This window comes from Accipiter gentilis, chromosome 8, assembly GCF_929443795.1.
Source record: "Accipiter gentilis chromosome 8, bAccGen1.1, whole genome shotgun sequence".
Lineage (NCBI taxonomy): Eukaryota > Metazoa > Chordata > Aves > Accipitriformes > Accipitridae > Astur > Astur gentilis.
Window position 1 is genome coordinate 28,546,769 of NC_064887.1, and position 23,634 is coordinate 28,570,402.

At 35.9% G+C, this 23,634-nt stretch overlaps 1 protein-coding gene across 2 annotated transcripts in view; it reads right to left on the minus strand.

Annotated features, from left to right (window-relative positions):
* Window positions 1-3,410: 3,410 nt before the first annotated feature.
* Window positions 3,411-23,634, minus strand: part of AGL (amylo-alpha-1, 6-glucosidase, 4-alpha-glucanotransferase) — a 38,296-nt gene continuing 18,072 nt past the window's right edge. For both annotated transcript variants that reach the window (XM_049808656.1, XM_049808657.1), the window contains exons 17-34: window positions 23,412-23,562; window positions 22,118-22,242; window positions 21,895-22,007; window positions 21,636-21,770; window positions 20,988-21,118; window positions 20,232-20,368; window positions 18,392-18,525; window positions 17,077-17,252; window positions 15,154-15,256; window positions 13,697-13,922; window positions 13,141-13,252; window positions 12,631-12,766; window positions 10,619-10,731; window positions 8,594-8,805; window positions 7,920-8,017; window positions 7,287-7,374; window positions 7,065-7,198; window positions 3,411-5,610 (exon numbers count right to left, since the gene is read on the minus strand). In XM_049808656.1, the coding sequence (XP_049664613.1) occupies window positions 5,493-5,610; window positions 7,065-7,198; window positions 7,287-7,374; window positions 7,920-8,017; window positions 8,594-8,805; window positions 10,619-10,731; window positions 12,631-12,766; window positions 13,141-13,252; window positions 13,697-13,922; window positions 15,154-15,256; window positions 17,077-17,252; window positions 18,392-18,525; window positions 20,232-20,368; window positions 20,988-21,118; window positions 21,636-21,770; window positions 21,895-22,007; window positions 22,118-22,242; window positions 23,412-23,562 (2,442 nt within the window). In that variant the 3' untranslated portion in view covers window positions 3,411-5,492. The remainder of the gene's footprint in view (window positions 5,611-7,064; window positions 7,199-7,286; window positions 7,375-7,919; window positions 8,018-8,593; window positions 8,806-10,618; window positions 10,732-12,630; window positions 12,767-13,140; window positions 13,253-13,696; window positions 13,923-15,153; window positions 15,257-17,076; window positions 17,253-18,391; window positions 18,526-20,231; window positions 20,369-20,987; window positions 21,119-21,635; window positions 21,771-21,894; window positions 22,008-22,117; window positions 22,243-23,411; window positions 23,563-23,634) is intronic.

Genomic DNA, 23,634 nt, shown 5'->3' on the forward strand with positions numbered 1-23,634 from the left:
ATTCAAGGAGGCATTACACAATGAGACAAACACATCATCACAGGCAACAGGACTGTGCAAATGCCTGCAGAAACTCAAGAGACTGCAGCTTCACAGATAGCCAATAGTGCCACCTAACTAACTACCAGGAACGCCACTTTCACTCTATATTGCTCTCAGGTTCATTTTCTTACCACCACAAGTGCTGGCAAGTTTGCACGCTAATTCTGCTTTGGAATTTGACCCTGTGAGAAACAGTGATTACTAAGACAAGTAACAGAGAAGCTGCACCTTATTCAGGATTGTACATGCTGTATATACTCTAAAATCAGCATTCCCTTTCCCCATTTTGAATGGCCGTTACTCCACTTGGACAGCTGCACTTTTATGCAAAATTCAGAACTAGGAACCCTCTGCTTTAATTCACTTAGCACCTTCTGTGAAATACCAAAAGCACAGCTAAGTCTCATAGACTGTGAATAACTCTCAGGGTTGAGGTCTCCCTCATAGTGCTACATTAAAAGGACAGGTGTATAAGCTCCTAAGTTTGAACAAACCAAATACTCATAGGCAAATCCATTTTCCTTATTACTGTTTACATGCACGTTTAAAAAAAAAAAAAAGTTTTTTGTCACTCAGGGCAGGTTTCACCTGTTTTCCTGACAGGTGTGGAGCTCACCTATAACCAAATGCTCATTACCCTGGACGGTGCTGCACCCGCTGCTGGTGTCGAACAAGTCCTCACACAGTTTTATGAGACTTCTAACGACTTGGCCCACAAAGGGCTAGCAGGGTTGCATTTTGCCAGCTGTTGCTCCTGAATTATGAGGCGCTGCGCTACCCCGTGTCTGGAGGGCAAGGTACACGGGCTGTGCCTCCAAAGGGACGTTTGCTCATGAAGGTAATCCAAATAACGTTTTCAAAGTGAACTAACGCACAGCGACGCAGTAGCTGCAGTAAACGCCAGGCGCAGTTAAAGGCTAGTTTTGAGCACACAGTTATGATTAATCATACCTCTACCAACCTGACCAGTGCCCACCTGCGCTGCTCCACACACGGCGCCGTGGAGGAGCACGCCGGCCCTGTGGAGCAGCTTGCGGCTCTGCCCCGCCGAGCGCGAAGGCAGACAGCGACCTGACCGGGCTCCCACCGCTGCCGGGCCCAGCGGGCGAGAAGCGCGGGTCCCCATAGGCCTCACCTGCCCGAGCGGGCGCGTAGGCTCATAGCAGACGGCCGGCGCTAACCCCCGCCCGTCCCGCCTCAGAAGAAGCGGTCCTGTCCCCAGGCAGTCTGCGTCCTCCCTCCCCTCCCCCGCAGGAAAGCCGCCCCGCGCTCCGCCTCTGTCCGCGGGACGTTTCCCTCACCGGCCCCTCACCTTTCCCGGTGCCTGGCGGGCGCTCAGCCGGACGCTGAGGCGATGGGGCTCGGGGCGCCGCCCAGCGCTAGGGCCCGGGGGACCCTCTCAGGCCGCAGGGCAGCCCGCTTAGCCCTCGAGCCACCTGGAGAGGGGAAGCCCTTTCTGAGGTGAGGAGAGTAGCTGCCCCTCTAGGGTGACCTACAACAGCACGGCAACACGGGCAGAGCTCAGATTTCCTGACTAGAGATGTTTCCCAAATTGCTATCCGCAATCTCCAAAGGAGCTTTCAGCAGAAACCTGCCCAGTCACCACTAATGCTTCATCCATTTATTCTTCCATTTAGCTGCTTGAGGTGTCATGGAGGTTTTGGAGTTGGCAGGTCTGAGGTCACCAGCTCTCCTGCTCCTTGGCAACTTAGCGACTGGTCATTTCTATGTTTCCTTAACAATTCTTCAATAGGATGTTTAATTAAAAGTATTATTCAATAGAATAATAGAAATTACTTTCTTAAAGGAAATGCTTGAACAGAAGATTAGAAAAATCCTAATTTTATAAAGCATGCAACAAAACAGGGTAGTTGCAAAACACATTCTACCTATCACAGGCACCTGTGCTGAGAGACTTTGATTTTACAAAGCAGAGCTGGAAAGTGAAATCCTTCCTCTACAGTGACAGAAATTTTGCACAGAAAGTACACAGTTGTGTATCGGTTGGGCAGCTGTTAGTCCATAGACCTTAGGACTGTTCCCTTGGGGAATTTGCAATACCATAACTTAAAATTATATAATAATTTATAGCAGAAGGGACATGCCATGCAGAGCTCTACTAGCCCCATCCCACTCAAACCCAGCTGAGACTGCTGACCAATATTGACACAAACCTAAGAATCTATGTATAGGGCTCAAGTCTACTTTTTTTTTTTTTTTTTTTAGTTGCCGTTAGCAGTTTTTTTTATTAATTTGACCTGAGTTCATGATCTCTCTGGTATGTGTAAAACTGCCAACACCTGAACAAGCATCATCATCTCTAATGTTTGGCTTTTTTCGAAACAACCACATGAAAAGGTTAATTCAGACGGAGTTAAAGAATTTTATTTTGTGCATTTCAGAAATAAATGATGACATTCTCTAAAATCAATTGTTGCTGTGCTAGACAGACACGTGTAAAACTCATCTTTCCATTTTACATTACAACATGCAATGCGAAAATAATACATTATTTTACTTGAATTCTCAGTTAATCATCTTTGAATAAATCATTAACTGTACGAACACTAGTAACAGTCAAAATTATTTCAATTGGAAGGAAGAAAAAAAGAAAAATGTCAATACCATATAGATCAAGAAACACCAACTGGAACACAATGGATTCACAGTTCTTACTAAGCTCTTTAGTTTATTTCTACAACATATTAGTTTATTTGTAAAACATGTTTTACTGATTATAACTTTGCATTACTAGAAGTTTTTGAGTGTATAATATAAGTGATACTAATGAATTAAAATACAGTTCAGGATGAGTCAACATAAATCCCCTATTTTTAGGGGATAATGACTTGGGTGTAAAGTTTATCTAGATGAATACCAGCTCATGTAAGTGTTAGACTTAACTTTGCTTTCTTCCCTCTTCATTTTTAAAACTGTCTGGCTCAACAAGTGTTCAGTAGGTTTGTGATTAAAAAAAGAAAAAAAGAGAAAGAAAAAAACCAAAACCAATAAACCACTACCAACCCCCCAACAATTATAACCTCAAATCTTACTTTTGTTGCTACTTAACAGCAAAGTCAACCAATATGATACAAATTTTTTCCTATGTAAAACATTTATCTGTCACTAAAACTAATGTGCAGAAGCAACATTAAAATGGGCATGTTTAGAAGTTCCGTAACATATGTATTTTTGTGTACACAATGGTGTTTTCTTTAAAATGTCACTATTAAATTAGAAAAAAAACAACCAGCAGTGACAAATATGCAGTCTCTATCAGCAGTGCAATTTGCAAAACAGTAGAAAGTAATCTGTAATAACATACGAAGGCTGTGATGAATAATTTCTCGGTTTTTTTCCAGCACTGAAAGAGTGTTATTGCCAATGTATATGATTTGACACCTTGTGAAAATCTTTTTCAACAGTCATAGCTCTTAAGCTGCACTTCCAATTTTAAAATGTTTCATCAGGTAAGAACAATTTATTCTGCCATATTATTCTTGCTTTCTAAACCATAGGAGCCATAAAACATAGTTTGAAATAATGAACGAGAAATAATTATCTAGGAAAATAGTAAAAAGCCAGTCATACAGTAGGACAGAAACCTCAAAATCATTATCAAGAATTTTTGAAAGTTCAGTATATTACAAAAAAATACTTTATATGTCTCTTGCACATTAAAAAAAAATAACCTGTGGCTGACATTTCAGTAACGTTTTCGATCAAATGACATCTCTCATGCATTATCTCGAGAAAATAAAAGATTTCCCAACCCATGTACTGCAGCAGCTCAAAAGTTGAGGTACAATATAGACCTTCCGTAGTCATAACTTCTAAGTACTGAACACTTCAGCAAGGGAGTTCAAATACTTACTAACCTTTCAAATAAACAGTGTGAATATAGCCACTTCTTACAATTCATCTGTCTTCAGCCTATTAACTTGCCCTTAAATGTGTCTATCTGTAACATCTCCCTGAAAAAGACAGCACACTTGCACTGTACTTTAGACAGGGTACAGAAACTTTAAAATACAGATACAATAAAGTCTTGACCTACATGTTATTAGTGCATTATAATTACATCCTGTGTATATTTTTTCAGCATATGTTGTCCAATATTAAAAAAAAATGCAGTATCAATTTTGCTTTCCCCCTCTGTGATGTGGGAAGTGTTGTCAGCCTCACTCTCCGCCTGTTTATTGCACTAAGATGGAAAAATCGCATGAATAGAGAGTTGAGAATTACCAACTGCTCTTCTGTCAACCACCCTTCAGTTTGGGAACACTGAACTGAACTTAGTAAGGGCATGCAGGCATCCAAATATGAAAGCACATACATGTTTTGCATCATGTTCACCAGAGGCTCTTCCCAAAAGGAAAACACAGAGGTAGCATGCTTATTCTTATTGGTGGAATTCCAAAAGGCCTAGAAGCCTCATCTTTTTCAGTGGTAGGCTAATAGCTCTTCCCACTGATGTTGTTTCCACCTGCTTCAATAGAGCTACGATTTGCCTAAGAATAAAGGGCTGAGGTGACCACACCTCTCCAATAAATTAATTTAATTAAGCAGTCAAGCACATTGACTTCTGTATCTTTGGCCTCCCCTAACGTAAAGGCTGTGCATTATATGCACATGTTTCTCATGAATTCCTCATGGTGAAAAAGAGATTTAAATGAAGAAATAGGTTTGCTGCACAGCCCACAGTATTTAAATAAATTTAAAAATGGATTAGCATAGGAAATTACCTCGTTATTGCTTGAGTTACCCTCAAAGTAGTTTAAATCTTATGAAAAATTTATATATAACTTCAAAGGTTGGTGTATTACAGTATTCGTAAACTTTATTTCTGTGGTTGCTTAATAGAGTGTTCAACTGAACACATACAAAAAAAATCCCCGTAATACAGTTCAACAGAGAGACAACATATTATGCCTTCACTAACGTATGGTGCTACAGCACAAAGCATACCAAACTCAGAAAGCTATAGGTTAGTCTACTCCCCTTTAAGCATGCATTTGCAAAACATCCATTTACTCTTTAAGAGACAAAGAAAAAAAAACAAACATAAGAGCTGTGCTACTTATTTTTAGCTCAGGAAAGAGCCACCTCACTTTGTTACATCAAGATTTTGATTTGAAACATCTAAAAACCCAAAGCTATTTAAATTAAGTTTGTGCATATTCTTAAAATTGCTCCTTACTAAAAGTTTCTGCATTAAGTGTGCACTGCAGTTTTATTTTATCGTCAATGGCCTGATTTTCAGAAAACAACCCAAGCCCTACACAGTTACAGGGCATAGGAGCTGCTGGCATTCAGCATCTTTGAAAGTCAGGACACAGCTTAAGTGATTGTGCAGAACAGGACATTTCCCTTGCAGTATAAAGCCAAGTGTTCATTTATGCCCAATAATAAGACTACAGAAGTTTCATCAAATCAATCAAAATAAGCTTTTACAAGTCATAAAGGATTTCAAGGATAACACCAATAGACCAGGCCTGAGTTTCACAGCTAAAAGGGCAATACTGTCCATTTTCATTGGTCAGTTCTGGAAGCCCTTTCCAGGATGATCTGATAAAAGAAAAAGAAAAAAAAAGCAAAACAAGTATTGTTGTTAGATTATACACTGAAATTAAAAGAACATTTCGTTTTAAAACCTTTTAGAAGATTATCTCAGTAGGAAACAGAAAACCATGACTAAAGGTCATGACTACAGGCACAGTATGTTCTTTAATAACTGAGATCTAATGAATCATTTTTTCCCCTGCAGCTGGGAATGGTAGTTTTTTGTGAGGGTGCCTCTCCTTCAAAGTAGACTCTCTGCTACTAATAATATCTGAACTTAAACTATTGGCATGTTGTCTCTTTTTCATTCAGGTAGTTTTGCAGTTGGAAGAATACAAATTATCTTTGAGTTAACTGAACGGTATTCAAATTACACTTGAAACTGGATTATGGTGCTACAAAGTGATAATGGCTGGAAGATAGCATGACTACATAAGCCTCTTTTTCCTCCATAGGAATAAAATTTCCACAAACTAACATACTTAACAGAAATGCTCATAAATTGAGCCTGTTGCTACATTAATAATTCTGTACACAAATGAAATACAAAACCAAGTAAAAGTACACTACTTGAGTGGTAAGACAGAAAAAACAAAGAATGCTACTAAACTGTAAGTTATTTGGTAATACTACCAAACAAGACACTGGGACAAGACACTACATAAGGCAAAAAGTTGCTTAACAAATCCCTTTTCTTCCTTGTGTGGTCAGACAAATCCTTTTGTCATGACCAGTCCTACTGAGTTACAGTTATGGGTATAAATAAATGCATATTTGAAGTACTGCAGAACAGATTATATGGAAGATATATCAAGGGCAAGATCTTTGTTTTGTTTGTTTTTATTTGTCTCAAAACCTTAAGAATTAAAAACATAACAGACAGAAAACAGGGAAAAATAGTGTGGGTTTGGTTTTTAAGAAGGAGAACTCAAAACACAAAGTAACATTTAAGGACCATAGCAAGTTCCTCTGCCTTCTTAGAATATCAAGGTTATTAAGATTCTGAAACACTGTCAAACTAATTTCCTCATTTATAACACAAGAAATCCTAACAATATTTTGCATCAGCTTATCTGCCACAATTTTAACTTGTCACTACTTTAACTATTTTGTTTTGCAGGTTGTTCTGAAATATTTTGATATGTTAAAAAGCAACTCACCAACATTTTTTTCTGAAATTTTTTTTTTGTATGAAATTAGATCCTAATTTTTACATAAGGTTTATTTCACCCGGTCTTGAAAGTGGTAAGTATTAATAATTCTGCAATCTACAAAAAGCACTAGATCTCAGCTGTACTTGAAACCCGACTTGGTATCTTCAATAGCACATACAGCAGTGAACTTCATATGTAAGCAATAGATGCTGTTTATATTATAGATCTGTACATTAACATGCAATTGCATAGTGGATACCACTAGGTTGAATGAATGTTTTGAATCTCTGTTAGCAGGTGTCTTACCTTTCAAGGTGAACATAGTGGCGAGAAAGAACATTCTTAATCATAACTACAGTTTTTGCATATATCTCTGGACCAATCAACTTTGAGAAGTACAATTTGGCACGAAGAAAATATCCAATTGGCCACAGCCATTCCTAAGGAAAGAATGAAAAGAGATTATTATAGCTGTCAGTTTGAAAAGGTGACAGCACTTTTTCTAAAATTGAAGAAATTGGCTCTTACAGGTCCTTGGTGATAATTAAAACCTCTGGCTACATTATAGTTGTCATTGTCAAGAGCATTATCATACACTCCACAGTAAACCATATCACTGCAAAAAAGAAAAAATAAATTACGCAAACAAAGCCTTAACAAAAATGATACATAAAAATGGAAAGCAGAAGTGAACCAAAAATTTGTCATGGCATTTACATTTAATAGTGGTTAAGTTGGGGAGGTCTCCACCAGGTTCTGTATTTTACATGACAATGGAATTCCAAATGCAGTTTAAACTAGTAGGAAAATGGTTATAGTCTTGGAATTACTTGAATTCATGATTTTGCACTTATGCTTTTACTCCAACTGTAGTGCTGTGCACTGTATCATATATAAGCATGTATCAAGATGCAAATTCAACATCTTTTATGATAAAAAATTTGACTGTGTGGCATCCAAAAACACCTGGCGATTGTCTACACAAATCAACTGCATGGACTTTTAGAACAGCAAAATAATTGTTCCGCAAGTATTTATTGCGGCCTTATTTCACAGGTCTGTATGAGGATTTTAACAAAAGAAATACTATCCCCACATGTCAAACAATTCCTACTGTCATGTTTTGTAATTAACACTTATTCTTATGTCTACTATACTTACTCTGGGTCTAAGGTTTTCATGCCTAATGGACCAAGCAGTTTTTCCTCTGCTATCTGCAGAGCTTTCCAAGCTCTCTCAGGTGTGAACAACTCAGGGGCCTAATAAAATAATAAAGATTCAATGAGTAAACTCTGCACATGTACACACATAAGACTGTGTATACAAATGCAGAAGACCACAAAAAGCCCAACTTTTGTATTACTGAATCAACTTCTGGAACCTAAAAGTCAGAGTAAGCAAGAAGACAGAAGCTATCCAATTTTTAAAAATTTTTTATTTTATTTTAAATACACTGGCCAAGTAGTATGACTGAAGGTCTCTACAAACCTGATAAAGACAAGCAACCCATACTTTTTAGCTAATTCAATGGAAAAAGAGGGTCTTTTCCCTTGGAGGGAAAAAGGTCTGCCTACCAAACCTAACCTTAAAAGACATTCTGAATACAGTGAACACGGCAAATTTATCCTAGCTATAGACTGGACAGCAGTTTCATTTAAGTAAGTCCTGTCAAGGATGTATTTTTAGGACATACTCCAAGATGGACCAATATTAAAAGCATGGAAAAGAAAAGCTTTCAAAAAGTTATTCTAAGCAAGGTATGTTCCTGATATAATGCCATGCAGGTGAACCTTACAATGAACTTTAAGTGCAAATGCTTCCCCCCTGCCACTTACCACAACCATTGCTATTGTAAAATTTGGCCTGAGTTGGTAATCACACCATGGACTCGAAGCTCCATAGCTGTCCTTATAAATTCCACGTTTGTGAACAAGATTTGGATGTTTCTCATTAGGATCTGCTGGGTTCTCAGAGACAAAGAACAGCCTTTCAAAGTGTCCTTGAATTTTTCTGTTCCACTCATCATATGTGATAGTCTCCTCCTTTCCTGCAAGATGTTATATACAGGTTTTATTTTCTGAAAACAGCCACAGTGGTAACACCAGAAGTATGCTTATGTCTATTTTTACTGTTTTGCTTACTGAGGATTTACATAAGATACTCCTAACACAATAAAGGCCATAGTAGCATTCCAAAAAGTTATTATCTAGAAGTTGAATTATACTGCAGATCAACTCCAACACATGTACAACTTTTTTACATAACATTTTTTTAACTTGCAGTTAGCTAGAAGCAAACAGTATGAGGTACTGTGATCTATAGTAAATATTTAATTGAGTAAGTTTAAAATTTATAATTAACATTTCATCATGGTAACATGTCAGCTCTTTTATAGTACTTGGTATACATATTCTTGCTATTTTGGAGACTTCAAAGAGAGTGTCAAAACATTAGGATAAATGTCACTTCTAAAAGCTTTCTCTTCCTGAATTCCTGACACTCAATGTAACAGGAGTGGACCTAGGATCACCTCTCTCAAGCTGGTGTTTCACCATGTTTAGGCCAATTCTACAGTTCACAGGAACAGCTCACTGAAACTTCAAGTGAGACTAGAAAAACATCAGGTTTTAGTCAGCAGAATTGTCCTAGGGATATCTTCCTGACTGAGATACACATACATCTTAAGTAAGCAATGTTTTTAAGAAAGAACCAAAAATAGTGAAGAATCGTACATCAGTGTTACATTAGGTGAGTACAATAATATTACCTGTTTTTCTTAAACTACAACTGGAGTATAGCAAAAAGGATAATACTACCAAAACTGAAATATGGTATGGCTAGAAGAACAAAAAACCTAGAAACTCTAACACTAAGCCTATTCTTAAGAAACAAGGTATAGACCATAAATAGGAATTAAGGTTTGTTTTAAAATAGACTCAGCAGTAGATGAATAAAGTTTAAACCCAGTTAACAACAGAGATTAACAACAGTAGGGAGTATACACACATCAACACAAATCTAAAAAAGTTGCTTATGATTCTGGAACAGAAGAGGCAAGACAAGTCCTATAAATATTATTTCTACATCTACAGATTATAGTATTGCTTTGTACTGAATTCTAAATTGTCTTACTCTAGCCATAAATTCTGAGAAATCCTGAAGTGACAGGTAAGGTCATGACCTAAGAATCTGTACTATCAAGGACTGGTAGGAAAAAAACTAAAACAAACACTTAATTCACATTTTCTAAAATAGAATAAAAGAACCATTAAATTAATTGCTTTCCAGTATTACCCTTTACTGAAGAGTAAAAACACTTTACAGGGCATATATATTCACTTGGGCCGGGTAAGCTCAAAGCAGAGTAACTTTGTAACCAGAGCAGTATCTCTCTGAAACATAAGGGACATCTAAAGATACTCATGTAAGTATGCACAAGAGGTGGTTTTCTGTGTTGTTAATATTGGGGGGGGAGGGGGAAGGAGTGGAGAGAAGCATCTCGTGTCCTTTTACTTAGGATTCTTGTAATGAATGATGTGTATCATCATAATATGTTATAATCCTATCACTTATATCAATTTTGAGAAATGGTATTTAGGCTCCAAATTTCCTTTGTAATCCACACCTTAATACATGGAATAAAATATTTGAAGTATTGACATGACAATATCAACTCTTAATAAATTTTTGTAGTAACAAAAGATTTTATCATACAAGATACTTTCCCTGGTTTCCCCCTTTTCTCCTTAAACCTTTTTGAGTAGTTTGATAATCATCCCTGATGATATCTGGCCACAATTTCATTGTTTTAGTTATTTTTATACTCCAGTAATACAATTATGAGATGTGCCTGTTCTTACCATGTCTTTTTACAGTGACTCCATGGAATGGAAACACATTTTTCTCAGATAAATCCAGCAACCAGCGAACAGCAGACTTGCATAGGCCAACAATTTCCACAGCAGAGCCATCTCTAAAATAATAATGATAAAAAAGCCCAAGAATTACTTTAAGGCTATTAAAGCTCAATAAGTAACTGAACCCCCCCCGTATCTTATTTAGACACTTCATTTTTCCCTATTCTCCTACTATTCCCATATCTCCTGTAGGAGTATCCCAAAGTTCTACACTATTGCAGTGTTTTGTGAGCAACAGCTCCGTCATCATCACTATTGTCATTATTTTCTAAACTTTAGTCGTACCTCTGTTACCCATATTCTCTTGAAAATGAAGAGTCCTTAGACATTCCAATCTCTCCTTGCAAGGGAGCTGCTCCATCCCTTTGAGTTTTAGCTGCCCTTCTCTGTACCTCCCTTTATTATGTCCTCCCTGAGACCAGCAATACACATAACACTCAAGATACAAATGCATCTTGCAGGTGTAAGGTTTCACAAAGAGGCAGAATGGTGCCTTCTGTCTTGTTCTAAAAACCTTTACCAATGACACCAATTACTATTATTTTTTATTAACTTTTTTTGGCTGCTGCTGTACACTAAGATATGATTTCAGAAACCTACCAGTGACTCAGATTTCCTTCCTGTGTTGTAGCTCAGTTCTGACAGCATTCGTATAGGTGTGGGTTTAGACTATTTTTCCCCTAGATGCATATCTTAAAATTATCTACACTGAGACTTATCTGCCACTTTTAGGCACAGTCAGTTTTGTAGGGTACTTTTGAGTTTCATGAAAGGCCAAGAATAAGAGAAGAGATCATTAGCATAAGCAGACTGTCAATTTACTTTTTTTTTAGATCAGTAGGAATCCACCTGATGAAGAAACAACAGAGGAAAGGATGGAAAAGAGGTGAGGTTTTCTATCAGCTAACAGGGAATGAGCTTGATTGTAAACTGGCTAACAGATACTTTTCTTCTGTACAACAGACTAATTTAAAGTGGCATTATCATATCCAGCTAATTTGCATAGATTTATGAGAATTTTATACCAGTGATTAAGAACACAAAAAAAGGATCAGCCTCAAAAAACTTGGTATTCTGATGATAAAACTACATTCAGTATTGAGGTTCTCATCTGCACATGCACTTTGGTAACTTAGGTAGTATTTCTGCCATAATAGATTACTCAAGTCAAAAGTGAAGCATTAAAATAAGCACTAAATGCACTTCTTGGACTTGCTTCTTTTTTCAGGTGATATGCAGATAATCACCATATGCATAAATTTCATATTATATCACATTGAGTTTTACTGCCTGCTTGATGTAAAATTTTTCTCCAGCATGACCGATTCCACTTCTTTAGGGCAGGTACACCACAACTTCTCTTGGTTCCCAATTAAAATGCCTCACTTGTCAAGCAAGACAATGTTTTCCTTCAGTTCTCACCCACAGATAGCAGTCTACTTGAAACTGATGCTCTACTAAACTCAAGCAAGGATGCCTGCAGCAGTTCGCTAGCACATAGTAAAGGTCTTATTTTTAAAATGTTTAATCTCAACTTTAAAAACATAAGACGCTGTAGATATTTTTGAATTCTAAATAAGAAGTATTCAAACAACACAACAATTATCAACAGGTATCTCCTATAATAAGTCTAAAGAACAAGTACTGCTAGTACTACAAGTATATAGTTGTTCCTAAATTACATTTCACTACTTCAATTCAAAAGTCGACTCTTTGCAGGGAGCTAACACCATGTCAGAAGCTGAGGGCTTCACCTTCTAAGAACACACCTTTTTTTTTCTTCAAATGAGCACAAAGAAAAAAAATTACCACTAACATTTTAGTAGGCAGAAATATTTAGAGCATTTGAGAGATCACCTCTCAGATGTGTTACTGGAAAGCACAGTAGTTCTGCAGAAGAATTTCAGTTAGAAATATAATTTAAACCCCTCCCCCCGCAAGCCCGGGTTCTGTACCTTGGAGTAGCTGGAATTCCTCTGTTGCGAGCTCTGTCGCTCTCTCCCATCTTATCCATCCAAGTGCCACAATTGAAGCGGTTCCCTCCAAAGACAAAGCCAGTTTCATTGTCAACACCTGCAGTTACATTAAAACCTGCCAAACAAGAATATCACGTGTAAAGTCTGTATTTTAAACAAAACAAAACCCCAACTGCCCCCCGACCCCAGCCCAAACCTCCTAAATTAACAAACCCCCCTCCAAATAAGAGATCTGAGATGGGTTTCTGAAAGCAACTATACTTTTAGTGTCTAAATTTAATTTTGCATTTAAAAAGTGCTTAATTAACTGTTTATCATCAGCAACTGTTTATATGTTGTGGTACAAGTTATCTTTAAATACAAGTTCACTTAAAGCAATATAGTTTGAGTTGCATTAAACAATTTTTTAAAAAAATACTCAATAGCTAAAGGAACAAAAATGTAATTGTCACCTTTTGAGTTGCATAGCAAGTGTTCTATATATGTTACCTTCATCTCTCATGTTTTGATCTATCTGTGGACCAGCATTCCTTTCTCGGAAATTTATGCCTTCCATGTGTCGTTGCATTGCTTCCTGTATTACTTCATAAAGTGGCTGATCCTAGATTGATTGCATGTTTGGATGATATGTGAAAGGCAAGAGGAAAAACAAGTAGAAAGGCTTTATCTAATGTGCAAATAGTAGCAATTCTTAGCCTCCAGTTTATGATACTTCAAAAGAAAAGCATCTAACATTTTCAGTAGCATCTTTGACAATGGCAATACATTGTATACAAGTTTTAATACAAACATTTTTCAAGACAAAAAGTAAGGAAAAAATTTAGAAGCTGATGGAATTTTCTCTTCTCTATCCCCAAGCCCCTGCGCCTGTCTAATCATGTGATGCAGGTGTACTGAGAACTGCCTAAAATACAGAATTCTTGTGCTATAATCAAATTTCACTGTGAACAACAGATAGCAACAGGTTCTCGTAGCCATAAAAAATACATCCTTTCATTAAAAATGGATAGTTGTGTTAAATACTTAAATCAGAAGTTATCTTTACCATAGTGCCTGCAGGCTGAGGAGAAGAGTCATCTCTTGGGTACATCCTAGAAACAGGACACCTGAGAATGTCTAATCCATTTGGAACAATTTTACAGTAGTCCTGGATACACTGAAGCCACCACCATACAGCATCACGACAGTTGTATCTGGCATGTGTCCCCTGGCCAAGCAGATTGGGAATGAGACCATGTCTTAAAGTCCCAGCAAATGCTAAAATGATGTTTCTAGAACAAAAGAAAACCACAGTCTTGACTAAGTTACTTTCAAGGCCATTATTGGACCATTAAGTACAAAGCATAGAAGTTTGCCTTAATAGCAAGGTAAGTCAAGGACACAAACAGGATATTAAAGACAGATGCCAAAAGTTTGCTGTTGAAAGCTACAAATTACTTTATTTAGCATGAACTTCTTTTACAAAAGTCATCTATTCCCTACAAATTCCCCAATATGAACACATTTAAATCAGTTTGTACAAAACATACAACATCTGGAATACGGAAAAGCTAGTTTGCTTTTTCATAGATAGTGATACAGAGCCTAAGTCCAAATCCCACTGAGGTCACAGGGAAGGTTTTTATTGATATGTTTTTTGATTACCCTGGTATGCATTCTGATGAGTGGGGTGGAATGGGGACGGAGGACAGGAGTAGATGGGAATTTCCTATTAAAATATAGAGAGGTGACAGCAACTGAGCTTATGAGAGGTTTCATTTGAGAACCGTTGCGTGTACCTTGCAGAAAACATGGATTCCAACTAGCTTTAGAAGGGAGTATAAACATACTAGTAAACTGCAGATCTTACTGTGTGAGAAAGGTAATAGTTGGGCAAATATACAACAGCATAAACATGCTAATTTAAAAAACCTAATTTTTATGTTTGTATCATGTAGCGAGCTTCACCCAAATTAAAAGATTAATGGAAATATCAAATCAATAGATCTGCTCATTTGTCAGGTTAAACATTTACAAACAGATACCAGACGGTAACAATCCACAATTAGTTGATTTCTAGTATTAATAGACAAATACTAGCAGTTACCAAAAGAAAAAAGGAAAAAAAAAATAATCACGATAGACATGCAATCATACCTTTCTGATTAAAAAGGTATTCTCTTGCTACTTCAAATTTTTAAGTAATTATGAAATTACTACTCAGCAACAATGATGCAATGATCACTTTGTTTAAGTACAAGCAGTAGTGTTACTGGGGTTAAAACTACTTTATCTATACAGAACATCAGCTTCATATCTGTGCTAAGAAAGCAAAAGAGAATCATTTAAGCAGTATTTTTAATTCCACTTAGAGAGAACTCCCAAACCCATCTAGGGCCACTGAAGTTTTACACAGCATATCAACCATTTCTAACAGCTTGTGTGTCATCTCAGGTTTTGAGAGCATGCCTTTTTCCTAACTACCTGTAAAACCAGTAAGAACTAAGAATAAGTCAGTCTTACCTTGCTTCTAGATAGCGCCCAGTAACTAACATTAGACCTCTCAGTGCAATAAAGGTATCCCTTCCCCAAGAGCGAAAAATTCCAGAAGAAAAGTGAGGTAAACCTAAAAAGAAATGTCATTATTCATCTCATTTATTGATATGGCAGAAATCCCCAAGCACACACATATGTATAAAGTAACCAGAAGTAAACATATTTTCACATTTATAATTTTTTCCTAGATAAAGATATTTAAAGTAAACAATCTTCTAGACCAAGCTCTTGATAAAGTGATCTCTTGATAAAAACCTCATTTTAGAATAGTATCTTCTAGAATTTCAAGATCACACAACAGAATTTCTCATACCAATAAGTCACATTTAATTTTTTATTAAATCACTTTGTTACTTAAGCAAGTGTCATCCTTTAATTAAAAGAAGTAGAAAGAAAACTAAGAAACAAAAAGCCAGAACTACAACAAGATTTGTAATGCTTTGTTGGCAAGAGTTTATGTATGAGACACATGCCATCTCAGTAGCATAAAGGGGTTAAGACTGGACAGATATGAATTGATATGAATTTCTTCAGCCCAAAATTGTTCTCAGCTGCTATAAAAGGAATCCTGCTTATCTTTTCCAGCAGCTTCTAGAACTACATCTTACTGCAGATATCATAACATGTAACTTTAAGAATGATTCTGAAAGATAAAGCACAATAATTACAACAGTAAGGTCCATCCTTGTCTTCCATTTATTAACTTTTTCAATCTATTAAAAAAGTCAATATGGTAAAGCTTCAAAACAGCAGAGTCTTGTGCATGCTTGGTAGAACAACATTTTAACTTCTATCACTTACTTTTCCAAAGTATTTGCTAATACTCAAATATGGCCTCCACACCTCTGCGATTTTATAGTATATGGCAACAGCACTTGAGAATGACAATCCATGTATGAGTTAAAAGTCTCAGACACAACCACCAGTGAATATGTGAAGGGAACATTTAAAACCAAACCCCTTCAGTATAATTAAACCTTATGATTAATTTAAGGGAACATTGTGCCTCTGTGCTTCTAGGTAACACTAAAGTAGGCAAATGGAATGTTACTAAAAGCCAGAAACTAAAAGCAATAAAATTCCATGAGAGAAAGACAGACAGCAAAAAGAAAATAAACACCCCAGTGAGACATGCCATAAAATCTGTGTATGTTAAGTTTCTATGGTTTCAGAAAAGGAATGGGCCAACTCAGAACCAAAATAAATTCATTTTAAGCCACTATACACAGAAGGGAATACTTCTGACAAAGGAAAGTGCCCAATTCAAAGACTGCCAGATACTGGCAGAACATTCGGAGTTATAAGCACTATTTACTGACTGCTTTTATGCTCTTTCCTTTTGGAGACTCTTTCAGATCATACATTCTTCTGGTCTGCTAATGCTTCTCTCTTTTTCTGAGAACTTGTAAACAATGAATTCACCCTTGTACTCAATTACAATTCCATTCCCTAAGTTCATGCTTAAAAATTATAAACTAAAACCTATTACGCTAAAGTATATTTATCTTAAGCAAGTCTTCCGGAAAGAAACATACTTGTGGATGTCCATATATGATAAAAGTGAATATAGCTAAAAACGTCTCTAAATAAAGTGCTTATAAACTTCCCCTCACACCGTTCAAAGAGCAGATGTCCCCAAGAAGTACTGCTAGAAAAAAATCCCATATTTTTAATATGGGCAAATCTTTATCTTAAACACAAGTTAAAACACAGCGGAAAAGTGAGGAAAAAACTGCTACCTACATTTTATACATGGTTGCTGACACATGGATCCCAAGCACAACGAAGACAATTTAAATATAATTACTAAAAACAGTTTAGCTGTTTTAGAAGACTTTTTTTATTTATTTTTTTTTTTTTTTTTAAAAAAAAAGTGTTGTCCTCACTTACCAGCTGCCAAGGAAACACAACATTGTTCTTTCTCATTTGTAATCTCATTCAGCCTATAGGGAACATCATGTAAGGAAGGAGACAGATCTGGCAGACAAGAATATTTTCCTATGCCACACATCTGGACTGAACCCAAGGAAAGGTGTTTAACAAATGTTGATCCATTCTGCACAAAGCTGTAATTCAATATAATTAAAATAATTTTACATTCAGCAACGTCAGTCTATAAAATCTACCCATTTTCATTTACAGAAGACTATTATAAGTATTATGCATAATAAACTAACGAGTTAATAGTAGTATTTTGCATAAACTAATTTTGTACCTATGATTTAATTTGTAAATCACTTTTTTTCCCCAAAATGAGTGCCTAATGTTAGCCTTAAGTTTTAATTTATTAATGCCAATGGGAGTATTTATGTCAAATACTTCTAAGGAAAAGGGTAAAAAGACTAGGGAAATTGGTTTGGTTTACTTGATGCTTACATACATACCTAAGACCTCAAAAATATGATAAAAGATATTTTACAATGAACAGAAGTTTCTGTTTAAAAATACTGACTAGGTTTAAGATCACTACATTTTTATATACATTCATATATATAAAAAATCATAAATCAATAAATCAGTTAACACATTGTCTAAAATAATGCAACCTACATTCCTGACTATTTCATCTCCAAGCATTTTTTCATAAAATATACTACTTTCCACATGACTTCACAGCCATACCAAATCCTGTCCATTTTAACATCCGTATTTTTACAAAATAATACTGATTTGTTCAGGATGTTCATAGCTAGAATAAAGCCTCCATTAAATCAATCTCCCTTCCCTTTCCAAGAAACAAAGGAGAAGCAGACACTGAAGATTAAACAGTTATTTCAAGAACTAAGCAAAGTGCTCAGATAATGAAGGATATATAGCTGTGTTAGAGAAGAAATGTTGAACAAAGCATCAGCATCAAGTACAATCTGGTATTTTCTTTTTTCCCTGAACTTTAAGGAATCATTGCAGTTGTACTGAAATTACAGCAAAAAAAGTTTCTGAAGCCTGGCAAAAAAATGCTGGCTTAAGGTCTCCTCCTCGTCCTGCACAATGCCAATAGTAGTTATAAATTCAAACCCTGGATAGACATCTGAACTCTCAACCTTCCAAACCACCACCATTAGAAGATGGATTTGAATTCACTACCAATTTTACCCTTTTACATTGGACGAGTATGAAAATATACAAATTGCATTTTCCAGCAGATAAAATTTAAAAGGTGCAAATATATACAGATTCCTCTATAGATCTGATAAGCCAAGCATACCTAGACATGTGATGCCATCCCACATCCAGAAGTGTTGTGTATGCACCCACTAATATGGCATCAAAGTAACATGGGATGAGGTAACGTGGAATTCTCTTTAGGTAGACAAACATGGCCTTCAACCATTTACCAACCTATTAGAATACAGTATTAATTAGAACTTGCTTACACTAGGGTTCAAAACCTAATGCTTTCAGGATCCATCTAGTTAAAGTATGTCACAGTTTTTGTACCTTTATTACACCCAAGTTATGCTTGACCACCACAAAGATGAGGTTATCTTCAGTTATTAATAACACTACTAGCATGCAACCATTCACAACCATTCATGTCTAAGAAGTTGTCCATACTAGATATTTGTGGTAGAATTGCTGTACCCTCCCACTCCAAAATTTCAGCTGAGATGAACTCTAAGAAAAGTAGTAGGGAAAAATCTGTACTATATCTATACTATGACATAAACGGGCAAGAACATCAACTGTAGAGAAAGATTATATTTTGCTAGTCTTGTAGGAAAAAAAAAATACCACAAGGGAGTTATTAAAACTGAGTAGCAAAGGAAAGCTGTAACTCAAAAGGCAACACTACAACCCACGTGCAGGAAGGAGGTTTCTCATTGTCTAAGAAGACAGGACTGAAGAGATGAAGCTTGAGATGAGGGAAAGAAAAATTATCAGAAGACTAAATTATGTAAGGCCACTGGTGAAAATGACTGCAGATCTGGGTCTAGGACTCCAGATTCCAGAGCTTCACCATCCTTGTGTCACTGCAAAATGTTTGACACCTGTGAAGTATTTCTCTTATTTCCTTCTAGTACTGTTAAAGAACATCATGACAACCTACTAGAAAGTCACTGAAGATTTAAACCTTGCAGATGAAGACTGCACAGATGAAGAGAGTACATGTCAATCTATCACATGATGACACTATACATTTAACCTGGAAGTTATGAAGGCAAAGTTACATATGTAAACAGTGAAATTGTAAATTTTAGTTTCATGTGACTTTCGTATAGCTATAGGTCCTTTATATTTTCTGTAAAACAGGAGTAAGACACTACAAATTAAGAACTCAAAAAAATACATAGAAAAAATAAGCAACAGTCTTTGAAGAGCAGTAAATCTGGCAAGTATCAGACTAACTTCCTTTCTAGGAAAGCTCCATCTGAGGTCAGATTCAGCATTCACTTCAGTACATTAGACTGCTTTATCCATTCTTCTGCTTTATATCACTGTGCTTGACTTCAGGAACAAAATGAAGTAAGAATGCTAAAGCCTATATTATTATATTCATTATGTAAGTTACCCAAATGAGGTCTTCATCTTGTGAAATGAATAAAGTAATTGCCATGCAGGAAAATAAAATATGACAGAGAAAGAAAAGGACTGTATTGTAATGCAGCTATACAGGTAACTTGAATCTCAGTAATTCCTATCTTCTCAGTGCTTGACTGAGCAATCTTACTACAACTCTATCATAATCATGTATGCCTTAGTAGTATTTAGGCTCTCTTTTGAAAGTACTTTAAAAAAAAAAAATGGTTACTTCATTTTTATTTGAGGAAAAGTAATAAACAGGGAAGGACCCCTGCAGGCCTTTATGTAAAAGCTAACAACCCCTCCATGCCCTACATATTTTTCACTTCCCTTTTGCAGTCTATGCTCAAATAAAATTGAGGAGAGGGAAGAAAAATATATTAACGGTTTAATCTCCTAGAAAAAATTGCCTAGACAAGAAATACGTTATAGACTGACTGAATTTAAAAATATACCAGTAATTGAAAAGGAAACAAACTAGTAATTTAAAACTCCAAAGTCACTAGATAAGTATTTTTACTCACTTCTGCACAGGCTCCTGCACGTGAAATCAGACGATTACTGACATAATCAATCATCCAGTCTCCAGATCTTAAATTATCACAAAATGGATGACCCAAATCATTCTTTGGTCTAATGTCTGCCATCACTGACATTAACCCTGAAGATACAAACCCAACTCTGTATTAAAAGACACACCATTATCACAAACAGCAATTACAATTCAGGAGGAAAAGGTACACAGCAACAGATGCTATAACTGGATTTAACTATATTACTTCTCTTGATCTGCAGAACAAATTAGGATACACTCAACTGTAGTTTCCTCGGTGTACATCTCGGACAGTTACAAAAATCATTGTGGAATAACCAGCATGATGGAATCCATGCCTTTGATAAATGATTGACACTCCTCAGTAATCTAGTAATGCCTAGGGTTTAATTAATGTGACTTTTCACTGGAGGTATACATATTTTCTTTTTATTTTAAAAGCAAGGGAATTGGTGTTAAAACACATATTGAAACTTAATTTTGCAGCTCAGAGTATCTAGAGAGAGGGGGTTTGGTTTAGTATGTGATCCTGAGTACAACACTGATTAGTAGCATGGTCGAGCAAAAAAACCCACAAACCAACAACAAAACAAACAAACAAACAAAACTTACTGGTTTTTATCCAAACAATGGCACTAGCCATAAAACAGCATCAAGGTATGATCTAGATTGAGCAGCTCTGTTTTACTTTTTTTCTTGTTAGAAAAAACAATGCTGAAACTATTACCTTGGAGGCCTGCATACTTCAGTGGTGACCAGTTTGGTATATTGTAACAACCTCCACCATCTTCTTGTTCTTCTGCCTCACACCTATATAGTACTTGATTTAGGTCAGCCAAAGTTAGTTTAGATGCAATACTGAAAAAAACAGTTGAGAAAAAAACATTTCCAAACCCCTAAGCAACTTTAGCAGGGAAATAGAAAAAGGATTTCACAAACAATTCTAGTTTCAGACTTACATTAAATAATCAAATATATACCACTCTTTCACCACTTAATCCTGGAAATTAAGAGCCTGATTCTTCAGATTTTCCAAGATGTTGTTCTCAGATGTTTCAGTATTTATTTAGAAACACAGTATTAAGTACAAACCCCAAACAATCACACCACAACACTGACAAGCACTCCACATTAATATGTCCACTTTAAGCAGCAATTACACAGAACATGAACAAATGAGCTTAGAAGTTTTAAAGTATTAACCCTCCTTAGTATTATAAATATAAAAAGAATATCTCAGAGTTTTTACTGCACTCTGACAATCCAAATCCATCCGTAGTAACAACAAAAAAATCCTCACTTTAAGTTTACAGATTGTTCTTCACTCCCACTGTAGCTCTCTTGGTTCTACTTCAGAAACTTAAAGAATACTCACGAAGAAAATAATGTTTTTAATATAGGTGCTGAATGATCATCAGGAAGACTTCCAGATTTAAAATGAGGGCTGAACTGGATCAAATGATTGCGCAGTACACCAACAGCCTCTTGTGCCTTTGGGTCAAGACTAACTCTGTAAATATGAATGCACAGCTTGTAGAAATGTAGCACTTACAATAACTACTCAAGTCTCAAAACAAAGAATCCTCTCATTCTATTTTAGCTAACGCAGCCATTTGGCAATTATAATAACGTACCTGAATACTATTACACTTCCTGGTGTTAATTTTTCAAATTCTATTTCTTGAACAAATTCATTTGGCCCTTTTATGGCAGTTCCAGCTTGCTTTATAATTTTACTGTCTTTAATCTTAGAAAAGAAAACACATTTGCAACTGAAATTCAATGTCTTTTTTTCTAATATAACATATCACAAATTAGAAAATGTACATCAGAACACGGGTGAAGGAGGCTAGTTACCTGGATATGCTCTCTGAGTTCCATTGTGAAATTAGGCAATCCATTTATAAAATGTTCATCTTTTTTGTAAGGACTAGCACTTCTCTCAATAGTCCTAGCCTCAAGTACTACTTCTTCTATTTTTCCTAAGAAAAGTTAAATCATGTTGTAGCTGTTAAGATTCTTTAAATGAAAAGTGATTCTTTTGAAAGTATGAAGGAAAACTTAAAACTAAACATCTAAATATTCAAAACACAAGTCTCTGTTGTACAGCTAAAGAACAACCAAACATGACAAAACATATGGGGAAGCGTTTTAAATATCCTATAAACATTCATTGTATGTTCACTGGCTGTATTGTATTTAAAACTGCTATTTTGTTATTCTATAACAAATTAGCCATAAAAACCAGTCAACAATAATTAGTGAATTACAACCTGTCTTTTACTGATCATCAGCTCTGTTAGTTTCCTTATTATCTTTTAGGAGACTGTATTAGATTGGTTTCCAAACTGCAGCTACAGATGGTTTACCTTCAAAGTGTAACAGCTGATTATTAATATTCAAGTATTCTCATTCTCTCTATCCTTTCAGTAATTTACAAACTAAGATATATGAGTCTTGCAGTCACCTGTAAATGTCTTAACATATAATGTGACTTTTAAAACAGGTACACACAGGCACTCAAAGAACTGAGTATACTTAAAAAACTAGTTTGGAAAGCTTCTCTTCAGAAATATGCCCAGGTAATGTCTAGAAGTCATTATACTTTGCTACTATTAAATATAGTAAATACTTTGCATATTTAATCATGTATGTATTATCTATATATTATCTTTATATTAACTTATGCAGTACAAAGTTGTTTCTTGAGATGCATTTTAAAGCTACAAAAATAGTCATGTATAAGAAAGCTGAAGAGCAATGACATTGACAAGTATGATGAGATTTTAGCCTTTTTACCCAGTATAACACATAATAGTAATCCCCTCCAACTCTGTACAATTAACCATCTTGCTGTTAACCATTTCTTACCAGTTCACAAATAAAGACAGTAAACAAAACCACACCCTCATGGGGAGCTTATAGTAGGAAGTATACTCAATATGAATGCCTTTGAAAACCCTAAGCAAGGTAAGTTTGTTATCGTTTCTTTAACCACTTTTGGTGCACGCATGTTAGTACATATAAAAGGAGTGTTATATACACTGAAAATTCTTGTATTGATTTCATGTGTTTGAAGTTAAAAATTATGGAATTAGAATAACTTGAATTTTTTGTACACCTGCCACCTCTTGAAAAGAAATCCGATTACCTGGGATACACATTTCAGGTACTTCTTTACTGTAGAAAGAAGTTTTAGGATCCCTGAAGGCAGTTCGACTTACAGCCACAACAGACTGGTGTGTGTTAGGGCAATGTCTTGTCACTGCCACTATATCTTCATCAACTTGATCTACATACACCTAGAAAAGACATACCATTGCAACTGTGCTCACTCAGAACATAAATATGGAGAAATCGCAGTGCTACCCTCA